Source organism: Triturus cristatus, chromosome 7 (assembly GCF_964204655.1).
Source record: "Triturus cristatus chromosome 7, aTriCri1.1, whole genome shotgun sequence".
In the NCBI taxonomy this organism is placed as follows: Eukaryota; Metazoa; Chordata; class Amphibia; order Caudata; family Salamandridae; genus Triturus; species Triturus cristatus.
The window spans coordinates 1,441,055,104-1,441,068,130 of record NC_140590.1 but is presented as its reverse complement, the minus strand read 5'-3'; the positions used below and the strand labels follow the sequence as shown (position 1 = coordinate 1,441,068,130).

General features: G+C 40.2%; 1 protein-coding gene across 6 annotated transcripts in view; it reads right to left on the bottom strand.

The window, feature by feature from the left end:
* EPB41L1 (erythrocyte membrane protein band 4.1 like 1) overlaps window positions 1–13,027 on the bottom strand; it is a 595,815-nt gene that overhangs the window by 67,878 nt on the left and 514,910 nt on the right. For 3 of the 6 annotated variants that reach the window (XM_085619170.1, XM_085619173.1, XM_085619171.1), the window contains 2 exons: window positions 3,511–3,546; window positions 1,348–1,542 (listed from right to left, as the gene is read on the bottom strand). In XM_085619170.1, coding sequence (XP_085475296.1) covers window positions 1,348–1,542; window positions 3,511–3,546 — 231 coding nt within the window. The remainder of the gene's footprint in view (window positions 1–1,347; window positions 1,543–3,510; window positions 3,547–13,027) is intronic. The other 3 variants (XM_085619172.1, XM_085619174.1, XM_085619175.1) reach the window with 1 other exon arrangement.

Below are 13,027 nucleotides of genomic sequence, written 5' to 3'. Positions count from 1 at the left end.
TCACAGATAAAAATAGCAAACATACTTTTTCTGGATTAGTTCAGTGATTAACACAAAATCATAATTCCCTCTTGCTACAGTGGCCATTCACTCTCCACCCAAATTTTCAAACAAGACATTTATAGATAGGTTGAATAAAGAACAGGGTTTATATTTTGACTGTCCAGTACACTCACTATAGATATCACTTGTTTTGAATATAATTGCACCACCACACATTGTATGGCAACAAATAAATTCACATTTGCTAAGAGCCACACACATACCAACAAAGAGAGAAAGGGAAAAGGTTGCCATGGATAAGAAGGGTATTCACAGATCATTCTATTCTCAAGTTCTTTCAAGAAAGACATGGAAAGTAATCTCCTATATCAAATGTTCATCTCACTAGAGATTACAAAAGAAAGTAAATCATCAACTGGGAGATCTTACACACTTTCTAAAGCCTTGATATTTCTGCTATCAGTGCGTTGGCAGACATATGGGCGTGTTCAGCTGTTTTGGGCCTCAACATATTTACTAAACTAAATGTTCAGAAAACGATTCTCTCACAGGCTATGGCAGAGGTTGTTCTGTGTGTGTAGAGGCTTAGAAAACACACTAGGTCACCATTGGTAGAGAAATGAAGGCCACCATACTGCCATCTGTCTATTTTGAGAGACCCATTAGAATTGTGGCCAGCCTGTGGTATGCCACCATTGGACTCCTCGCTCAATGTTTGCCACTAACAATGCCGAAGTGGAAAAGTATGAATCATTTTCTCAATGTTACTCCCTACCTTGTGCTACAAGTAGAAAGAAAGCAAAGACTGGGCTTCACCGCAATCACTGATAACCAACCATTTCCTAAACACCATTTGGCCAAGCTTCAATAGAGGCAGCCCATTTCCCCATCAGACAGAATACATTGCAAATCTATAGACAGCTCCAAGATTTCGGGTGCTACAAAGAAGTATTAACAGATTGAGAAACACCTTTGTGTTAGGGCAAAGATGGCAAAATTACAAATGCCTGATTTAACACTACCTAAACAACTTAATATGGCTGACATTTATTAGAGAAAATCAAATAAGGAACAACACTAAAAAATTGCAACAATCTACAAAAAGCACAAAAATATTTAATTTAAGCTAAGCGATTTTGACTTCAAAAGAAGAAGAACATCTTTTTGGCATTACTTCTGATATGAGGCTTGCATTTAGCTCAGCTTGGGACAATGGATTCTAGAAGGACAAAAATTATAAGTGTAAGTGATAAAATAAGGATGAAATGGCTAGATGATGAAGAGAAATGAATGGGCAAACAAATAATACAAAAGGTATCAATCAAAATTTCTTTTCAAACTGACCTCAGTGAACTTCTCAGGTGTCCCCTGTGGTGACTCCTCCTGCTTAGGTGAGGAAGATGTTGGTGAGGAAGGCAACCTTTTTTCCCTGTTTTTTTCTCGATGCACCAACTTGCTGTTTGGCTCCTTCAGCGTCCTCTTCAGTTCATTGATACTGGCTTGGTGCTTCAGCAGAACATCCTGAGATTTGTCTAAAAACTTTAGTAGAAAAGAATGGGCGTAGAGAGATAGAAGAGGACAGAAGCTGTTAGTACGCAATCCTTAAGCTAAACACAGTATTCATCATTTGCAGTAGGAAACATTTGCATTAAAAAACTCAAATAACATGATGGGATAAAGTGGACCTACTCACCAACCATCACGATAATTCACTCTTTACAATGGAGCAGATTGCATGAGAGTAGATTTTAAAAGCAATTCATGAAATGTGGAAAGGAAGAGAGTGCCTTGGTGATATGGCCTTTGCTTACCCATGAAGTATGAGTAAAAGTCACAAGATAAGATATATGAGGACGATGAGTTCGCTTAAGAATCTAACTGGGCTATGGTTGATGAAATAGAAATGGATGCTAAGTGGATGAGTGATCTGATGGCAGGAGAGTTAGGGGCAATCAAGAAAATGCCAATAATAATAACCACTTAGAATATTTATGGCATTTATTCAGGGTAAGAAAATGGTAATATAACGCCAAGAGGGATTGATGAGGGAATGGAATTAAGCAGTTAAGTCAACTACAATATAAAATGGACACCATCCTTGGGAAAGGTCAAGCACAGTGAGAAAAGATACATAAAGTATTGTAAGAGAGAAAGAGATGTTGGTTAAGGAATGACCACAAAACACATGCAAAATTGTAGAGAAGCAATAAATGATAGTGTGTGATTCTATGGACATGCCCATGCAATGAGGAAAAGTATATGGATTTCAGTGGGATTTTTCTGAAGGCCTAAAAGATGAACCACTACAAAACATGCATTTTGTTCAAAGATGTAGGTTGCAAAACAAAGACTGAAACTATATCTATTGAAGACAAATATTTATAAAGGAGTGCTCAATACCAAATGTATATTCCTATAAAATCGGTGGTCCATTTGGATACTACTGTATTTAATGCATGTGCCTCTAGAATATAGATTCCAAAATCAGTCACGAATCTCTGAGTAACAATTTCCATGGCTGAAATATGCTGCTATTCAATGATACTACAGAGAGGTTTACATGGCTAAGTCTGTAATAGTCATTCAACCCACTCATAAATGTCTGTATGTAATATACTTTCACACTCTGACAAAAGTAATCTATCCAGCAGAGACGCAACAGTAGTGCGTTGACATAAAGCACTGAGGTATAGGTATGACACACGATCAGAAAGGAATAAAATCCTGTCAGATATCGGTTTCTCAGGAGGTCACTGACACCCCAATCTGCTATTATCAGCCAAGGAGAACAAAGATCCTATTCTTGTGTCAATACACCAGCCTGAAGAGTAATAACAATCGATTCATGATAAACTGGCTATTGGAAGATACCCCATTCTACCATGGACACCCCACTAGGTTAGAACTACAAGGATAGGCTATAATTATTTGCCTGGCCTTCACAAACCATTTGCCCATAAATACCCAATTAGGGCTTGCAGCGATTAGCCAATCAAACATGGACACTCTGGCTGCAGAGCTGCATGCCACAGTGAAATCTAGGAGGGATATATGTTTAAATGTTATGAGTGGCAGAAAGAGGAATTGGGAAAGGTTTGAAACAAAGAGAATTGTTCTATTTATTGGAATATCAGACGTTTGTTCTGGATAGCCAGGGGAGGGAGTGTAGAAAACCTTGGCTTAATGGCACATTTTGTAAGCATTGCCATATATTGTACAGATTATGTAACCTTAACATTTCATAGTTGATATAGACACGGTTCTACGAGCTCCAGATAATCACAAATTGCATTATGAAGGTCAGAATGCTTTATGAAGTAATGAACTGCACATTATAGCAAAGCTCTAAGAACCTTAAAGTTAACAGCATAGTGATATGAAAGTCCAGGATGAGACGTCTGGTATTCCACTAAACACACATCTGGAGGAAGATAGATTGAGGGCATGCATTGTTGAGGTAACAAAACGTGCAGAAGGAGAGGGACTCCACGGACAAACGTTGAATACCTCCTGCTTGTGCCGTGGTGTGGTTTCCTGTTCCGACTGGCAGCGGATAGGGATTTAAAATAAGCAGTGGGGGATCAATGTGATGTTATTACATAAGCAGCCTGTCCATTTTAACCCAGGGAAGGTTCTAGAGTAATGCCAGTTGACTGCATTACCACGTTGTTTATTAAACTACTATCACTGTTTTTATGGAAGACTCTCCACCATAGGCAACATATATAATGATTTGGAGTTCAGCAGAGCTAAGCCCCAACCAGCATTACCATGTTTATGAACTAGAACCACCCTCTATTGTTGGGAATTCTCTTAGCAGCGGCATCCAACAATGTACAAGTTTTTATATCTATTGCCTGACTATTGCTATATGACACAACCAGCAGGGGCTCCACCATAGCTGTGTTGTGCTAAAGCTGCAAGACTCCTGCAACGTTATATTATGTTACTTTATTTTAGCAGTGATCATGTATTACCAGACCTTTTGTTGCTTTTATTGTGCCAGTTAACAACTTCCTTTGTAGTCTGTGTCTTGAGCTTTGAGCCAAGTTCATAATGCACAAGTGTTCCAGGGATCAACTATATGCTAGCATGGTGGTGTGTCTGTCTGTGTTGTGGGTAGTCACAAGGGAGCATCGTCCAGGAGGAGGGGTGTTTGTCACCTTCCACCGAACACAGGGGTGTAGTAGGTAGGCACAGCTTGCAGATGAAAGAGTAGATGTAATGTCATCTGGCCGCATGTATGAGAAGTCGTGCAAGGCGTAAGACAAACAGTGTCATTGGAGGAAGTTTGTGTGTGAGCTTTCTTAGAAGAGGTGAGGCAGGTAGTCCCATTAGAGGAGCTTCAAAGGGGGGTTAGGTCCTGTGACCTACTTCTGAACCAATGTGGATGGACATGGGTATTGTGAATATATGTGGCAGTGTGTGTGTGTATATATGAGTTTGTTAAACAGTATTACCTGAAGAAGCTGCGGTAGCATGGAGGTTGTGAGGCGTTGAGTGCAGTGTTTTCTGATACTATGTGATGGAGTGTGGGGTGTCATACGGTTATAGTGGAGGTCTGCAGTGAAGTACCATATAGTAAGAGTGGTATGGTTTGTAATAGGGTTTGCACAGCAGAAACCTGTGGTTGCTTTAGGACTCTAACTGTGATTCCTCTCTCACAGTAACATTAGCTATCGGTATATACTCATCACAATGTCTGGTTGGCGTCACAATGACAAAAACAGACCGTTTTATAAGATATCCAAGTGACTAATTAGCACAGTAGACAACATTACTGAAAAATTTAATTACATCACACGAATGCTGACATTTGTGACACCACAGGTACTTAAACACAATACAACAACATATGTTGTAAGATCCTGATGCCATGACAGGATAGGACATAACTAGACCTACCCCACAATCAGTGTGACACAAATGGAAATAAAATCTAGCTAAGTAGGCTGACTCCAAGCAGCTTTATTCTCAAACTCACTTAATAAATTACCCACATTCACTTAAAAATTCTTTATAGAGCCCAGACTGATAAAGCACTTGTTCAGGCTACTTTTTTTCGATTCCGAGAATCAAACAGTTATCGCCCAAGGCTCTAGATAACTTGAATTCTTTAGAGCTATGAGAAAGATTGTGATCATGTCAGCTGTAACATGTTCAACATGTAATAATTCTATTGCATTCTTAAAGATGCCTGCAAAGATGATATACTGCCTTACTTTTGTGGGCCATAATAATTCACTGTTCAGTTGTTAACAGAATGGTGGCAAGGCAAAGTCAAGCCAATGGTGCATCACTTGCCCATTACAAATTTTAAAAGCATTGGTCAGCAGAGGTATTGTCCTGGAAAATAGTTTGTGATCCACAGCGAACAGCTGGCCCCGGATGGAACACATGATTCTGGCACTGTGATGAGAGAAGTGCTGGCAAAATAAAAATCAAAGCTGGTTAAATAATACCAAGCTACCAGGCTGACAAAGGTAAAAAAGTACAGAGCTACTTGATTAAGCATTTGCAAGTGATTCCTCAAAACTTTGCTCAAGAGTTTTGAAAGGTAATGGCTTTGAAGGAATTTGGAAGCTAGGAGCCTGGCATGTGGAGCATTCTGGCCTAAAGCATTTGTTATCTCACCAGGTTTCAGCGAATCTTTTTTTAAGAAGTCAATGTGGACACCTTTTTGACCTGCTTGCTGTCAGCAGTTTAGAGAGGCCTTATGAATGGTGCCACAAATAAATTGTCCTTAAAGAGACGATGGATACTCTGAAAAAACGCAAATTAATCCAATACAATACAAGCATAGAAGAGAAACAAGCATTAGAGTCACTCAACAAAACAACAACATCGTCATTAAAGCAGCAGATAAGGGAGGCTCGGTGGTGGTGCAAAATACCGACAATTGCATCAGAGAGATTTTACTACAGCTGAGTGATCACAATAGCTAAATGCCTATGCCACACCTGATATCAGGAAGCTAATTCAAGATCTCACTAGAAAAGGACTAGCAGAGGGATACCTCAGTGAGTCAGATACATGGTTTCCTGAATAAAAAGAATCCCAGGATCCCCCAACGTATTCTTTGCCCAAGGTACATAAAAACCTAGAGAAGCCGCCGGGAAGACCTATCGTTTCAGGTTGCGGATCGATCTTGGAACCCTTGAACCAATATATTGATCATTTCCTCCAGCCAACAAACAAGGTCATACTTAAGAGACACCATGCACATGATTCAAGTTGTGGAAAACCAACCTTTTGACCAGACGACACAAATCTAGGTGACGCTTGATGTTTCTTCGCTTTACACCAGCATCCCACAAAACAGAACATTGCAAGTGACCAGAGGAGTCTTGGGTAAATACCCCACACCCCATTGGGTTTCTACTGACTTTCTGATATCATTGCTAGAAATAGCAATGTCCAAAAACTATCGTGTCTTTCAAAACCACCGTTACTTTCAGTGCAGAGGCTTGGCTATGGGAGCAGGGTTCGCTTCCAGCCTAGCTAAACTGTTCATGGACGCCTATGAAGACGCATACCTCTACAGTCAAGATAACCCCCACATAGATAACATCAATATGTGGAAGAGGTATATCGATGACGTGGTGAGGATTTGGTCAGGTAGTGAAACGTCATTGTTTGAATTTTGCAATTGGATGAATGGGAGATCTAATGATATCCAATTTACAATGTCATTCAATAAAGAATGAATCATCTTCTTGGATATCACATTGCAGGAGGAGGAAGGGTTGATTTTCACCAGCCTATACAGGAAACCAACCGAGCGTAACACCCTGCTCAAATACGATTCAAGTCACCCAAGGAGCCTTCGTGATAATTTGCCATATGGGCAATTCTTGCAGTTACGGCGTAAATGTTTGCGCAGATCCGATTACTTTAAGGAGGCTGATATATTGACCCAACGCCTGAAGGATAGAGGTTACCCAACTGGCCTAATGAAACGTGCTAAAAAAAGGGTGTGGTACTGCCCACGTGAAGCATTACTGGAAGTCAAGCCCAAGGAAACCCAAAAAGACAAGATAGTATGCGTGAGATCGTACAACCCAAAAAGTCACAAAATCAAGAGAATAATCAAAAAGTATTGGAATCTGGTATCTACAGAGATTGGCATTACGGAAGATCCCATATTTGCCTTCAAACATGGAAAGAATGTTAAGAACTTACCACCACTGACCGGCCACCACAGATGACGCCATTGTAATGCCAGCGCTTTGAAACTTGAAGTAAATAGTTTCTCGCACGCCAACCTTACCTACCCATTGCCACATTACACAAACTGCAATTGCACTAACGTAATTAACACCATCAAATGCCCTTGCGATAAACTATACGTGGGACAAAGTACCCAGAAAACCAAATGTAGAATCTTGCAACACATTAGTAGAATCAGATGTCAAGTTCAAGGGGCACCCTTAGTTGAGCATTTTGTAAGCCTAGACCATCACCCAGAGAGCCTTAAGTGGGTGGTACTTGAGAAAGTACGCATACAGCCCAGGGGAGGAAATTTGGTGTCTTCATTGAATCATTCTTTGAAGACAGTAAACTCTGGCTTGAACGAGATAGAGGAAACACATAAACAAATGGGCCAACTGAGCAATAGATGATACTAGGTCCACAATGTTAGTCGGCAATTCAACACAAGCCAATGCTGTCTGACGCCATACCATTGGCGAGTAATTGTTTAACTACCCTGGTCGGTCATCGACCCTTCCATATGACTCTTTTGAGTGTTTGTGTAGTTCCCTCAGTCAGTCATCAATGTTAACTTGAAGCTATTTGTGTGCATGAAATTATCCATCTTTTTTCAGGCTGTTATTAACTTTCAAATATGTTTCTTTTCTTTTAGATCGTTATATCCAAAAGTGGATAATCTGATTATATTTGTTCGCAATGATTTACTAATTTGTACATTATTGTAATCTAAAGTGTTTCGTCATGTTTGAATCCACCCTCCAACCTGTTAAAATGTTTTGTTTCTGTTTAAACTGATAAATTTCTGTTCCTAATGACTTTGACTTTTGCTCAGTGTAAATCTGACAATCTGTTCTGTATTTGATTGTTGTCTTATATGTATATGTTTAGCATGTCCAGAGAATCATTTGGCTCACTTGAAGTTTTCTATCATTGACATCCATTGAATCTACTATCACACAAGATAGTCTTTCCTTTCTGTCCCCTGTACGGGGTACTGTTGGATCTAGCTGCTGCACATCACCGTGGATGCTAGATGCGGGCGTAGACTTGACGCACCGCTAGTTTCTTTCCATAAAGGCATTCTATTCCGCGGCAGCATGAAACAGCATCGGACTTTCTGCCGTCTTGCGGTTTGCTATTCCAAAGATACGTTACGCTTAAGTGACAACAAGAAAAACTGTAGGCCTTTACCGCGTACATCCCAGAACCCCTCATTTGTTTTCTGTTTTCTTTCTCCCCCGCAGCAATTGATCGGGTCCACGATTCATTCGTGACCTACTCGACTTCGCCTCAAAATAAAGAGGTTTTATCACATCAACCATAAGAGATCACTTGAGCCTTACTGAAATCTCGCCCCCTATAAGCACCTGGTTCTCCAGTGCCACCAGGTATGTGCTTTTACCAGCAGTTTATTGTCAACGAATAGATCCGGGTGGGCATGCGGTCTGTAATGGAAGTTTACAAAGTCCCTTTCTCCGTTTCTTTTTCTCTTTTTAGGAGCCACATACCAAATACAGTCCAGGTATGAATTCCTTTCAATGGGTTGCATTAAATGCTGACTCCTAAACATGCGCACACTAATTAGGTTCTTTTTTCACCCCAAGGCCTTTCGGTAGGACTTTTATGTCCACCTGAACATTCATTGATACTCCCACTGACATCGATTAATTTACAGAATCGGTGAGTTGCATTTGGGCACGCTTCGCCCTAGTATGCTTTACGACATACGCACTGAACACCTATTTCCTTTGAATTCTCTTTCTTCAGGCTGTCTGCTCAACTAACTCCCTTGTCTTGAAGAAGACCCACTATGACAATCCTCTAATAATGCTCCTGTCAGGGTCGAAACGTCGACGGTTTTACATGTCCATACATCAATAAGTCTTGCAGCTTGCAATCATTAAGGAATCAAGTCCTGAGCTAGAGACACTTATACAGTTGAAATGTGACCTACCCACAAACTCTTCCCCCTCTTTTTTAAATGTATTTTCCATGTGTATTTTCTTAATTTTTTGTACAACACACTGATTCTGTCACTTGGGTAAATAATTTTCACTTGCGCCGTTTCATTCAATGAATAAACAGACAGCCTGCTTCTGTGTTAATTTTGTGGTGAAAACAAAAAACCTTCTAATAAAAAGTTTTATAAGCAAAAGTTAAAAAAATATTTTTGAAGTCATAGATTACTTTGTCACTTTATATGTGTTCTAAGCGTTGTCCTTTGATCCATTAATCCACATCAATGTTATGAATTACAAAGAAATTGTCTTACCCGACAGAACCAATTGTTGTTTATGCCGTGGAGCAATGGGAGCACAGGTGAAATCTGATAAAACAATGGTTCCTGAACTAATATATTTTGGAAAAATCATACAAAAACAGAGAATTCACACTGCTGGTCCATTTTGTTCCTCAAGCCTCCCTCGCTAGGGGCCTGTATAATCTGCTGCCCCTGGCTTTTCTCAAGCGCCTTAATTGGGATGCCTCTTGCGCCCTGATCTATTGCCACTAGTGTGATCATCGTGTGGCTTTTACTCTACTCAGGGAATCGCTGTTACAGTGGTGAGACTTCATCCTAAGAGTACCTTTGCCTCTCCACCTCACCCGGTAGGACCACAACTCATGCGGCACCGTCATGGCCCCAGACCCATTGTTATGGTCCTTTTTGCACTGAGTTGGCTCACCTCTTTTTATTTGTTTTTCTGGTGTGATATTGAAGGAAGCAGTACAATTCTTCCAATTCTTGACTAGTTCTCTAGCGATCACATACTCTTCGTCGCCACACAATGTTTAATATCCCTCTCTCTACCTTTTATGCAATGTAACTTTGTGTGAATACATATGTATATACATAGACTCATAGTATTAGCATCCTGGTATGACATTTTTCTTTGAGTTGTAACTTGATTTATTGCTTTTTATTTGATTTTTCAACAACCAATGATTTGTCTTATTTCTTTATTGTGGGTTCCTGGGTAATTCAAAAGGCTATTCTTGTATTAGCATTAGGCTGTGCTTTAAATGGGCAGGTACCTGCACTTATCAGCACTGCTGCAATACATTTAATGGGAGAGCAATGGCATTTCTTGGCAGCCGCGGCCCGTGCAGGTAAGAGTAGTGCGACAGTGGGGCCAGGTTGTGGGGGGGGGGAGGCACTGGACAGACGACTACGAGAGAAAATTAAAGAAATAATTAATTTTCTCTCTTGGTCGTATGTCGAAATCCTCCCCCACCAGGCCCCACCGCTCTTACCTGAACAGGCCACAGCTGCTTCTTGGGAGCAAATGGCAACTCTGACTAGGAAGTACCTGCACTTCTACATTTCTATTTAAAGCACTAAATATATGTGACAGTGTGAGAAACAGAATAAGGCACCACATTCTCTGTGGTAGGCAAAGCAAACTTATCCGTTTCAACTACAGATTTCAGACAAGCCACCACAGGCGATGCAGAATTTAAGGGCACACTTTTATGTGTGCCAAGAGACTGTGCACTAGCAGTCAGTTTACCATTTTCTGCCATAAGCTATCCTCTCTGACAGACTGTTCTGCTTTGCAGAGTTCTGGAATGCAGTCTCCTGGAGAAGTGGCTCCACTAATGCACATTTTGCTGTGGCGTGTACACATCCAATGCCAAGCTGGGAGCATGTGAATGTATACCGATGCCTGCAGTACATATATATTGTTAGTGACAGAGTATCCCACGCTTCCTTCTATGTGCCTTTCCCGTCGACATAAAATGCTATTCCAATCAGAGCTCAAATTGGGCAGGATCTATGACCATACTTTTTTAATTTAATAAAACGAGTTCCACTTATTTTTGTTAAAAAATTAACCATCCCAGAATACTTAACACAGACAGCTGAAATGGCAAGGCAGAAAGTGAAAGGGAGGGGTCTTCTATGGTGCTGACGGAGGAACAGAGAGCTAACAAAGATACAGGTATTCTCATCGGGATACCAGCTCTTGAAAAAATTTAAGTGTGTGCAACTGGTTAATCACTAGATGTAAAGTTTGCTTGGGGGCCAATTTAGGCTTTGATTGATGGATGAGGACAAAGAGATAATCTTTTTGAGAGGTTACCAGCTGATTTCTGGAGTTCTTGATACATAAAACATTTGCACTAGGTGCAGTCTAGTTGACTACTACTAAAATCAATACGTTGGAAGCACTTGTTTTATTTTAAACCTATACATGTTTGCACATTTTGCAGCAGCCTATCTTATGTTCTGTGTATGGCAAGTTTAACATTTTAATTTACATATTCACAGTGCTTTCTGTCACAGGCTGGGAACTCATAGCACTAAAAATACATAGGTCACTATTCCCCACTGCACCAACCAATATTCTATACTGTATCTCTCTGGTTACACACACAACCACCTGCAGTGATCACATTAGCAAACAGAGGTTTCATAATGGAAAATAGTGCATTTGACCCTGATTAGTTTACCTTGCATTTATTTTTCATTTAAGGCGTGTACATTATTTTATACGTTCTTACCTGAAAGAGACAGACCAACAAAATAGTTGCAGAATATTTTATTATTATTAGCCCAATGTTGACTATGCTCCTACACTCACTAATAACCCCCATCCACCATTGCACTCAAGATCATACTTCCTATACTTTTTTGTATGCACTTCGACTGCTGATTCAAATAAATGTAACTCTTTTCCTCCGTTTTTAGGGAGTTTACAGAGAGGGACTCAGAGAGCCACGAAGAGTAAAGAAAAGGCAACATTGTTTTATATACATTGAGTATGTGTGTGTTTTGCGTATAACACACTTAGTATATTCAGTATGCGCCCATCTGCGTCTGTACCAGTGTAAGGGGCGTTTAGACAAATAAGGTATTTTTGTCACCAAAGGCAATGAGGCGCTTTCCTAACGATCACCCCTAGCAATGTGGCTAACTTTATTGCTTGGCTTTGGACAATTATTGAATGTGAATATGAGCAAATGAATGTGTCCATTCGTGTAGATGGGTATGCACTGAGTGTGTGTGTGTGTGTTTGTGCGTGTGCGCATGTGTGTATGTGTATTCATATACACCTGTTTGTGTGGCTTGTTGTATCCATGTGGAATTGTTTAAAACACCTGTAATAAGATTTCAATTTGCATGTAGTCAAGACTAGCATAATTTCCAAATGGTGTGCTGATCTTGAGCACTTTGATTGCTAGAACATCTACACCCGGATCTATCTAATGATACTGGGCAGGCCGGCTTTTTGTGAGACCCACTGTTGTTGAGCGCAACAGCCTTGTCTGATGTGTATTTTGGGTCCGGGTATGTAAAGTAACAATGAATGAAAAATCTGATGCATGTGATTCAGTGCAGGGGCAATGCAATATTTTCCTATCTATGTATCTCATGTGCTATCGCTTATCACTGAGGCTACGAGACTACTATATGACAATCACTTACTGTGCTTCTTATTGTCATAACAACAATCTATGAAAATGCATTGCATGCATCAACGTTTACCCAGAGAGGATACAGAACTTGGCCATGTGTCCTGGAGAAAGAAAATGAGCTGACTACTTGGGTTATCACTTTGTTACACTATGTTTCAAGAAATGAATGACTATGGAATTCCTTTTTTAACAAAATATATATTTCTTGGATTTGGAAGTCTGTATTGTATATGATTTATATCTATAAATGCTTTTGATCATGACTATGTTGCTTCAATAAATCTATCCTGGGGTGCAGAAGAGGCTGTGGACTTTGAGGAGGTAGACTCCTACAGTCACACTGGCATTAAATGGCAGGGCACTTCTGTGCAAATAAGAAAGGTTTACAAGATAT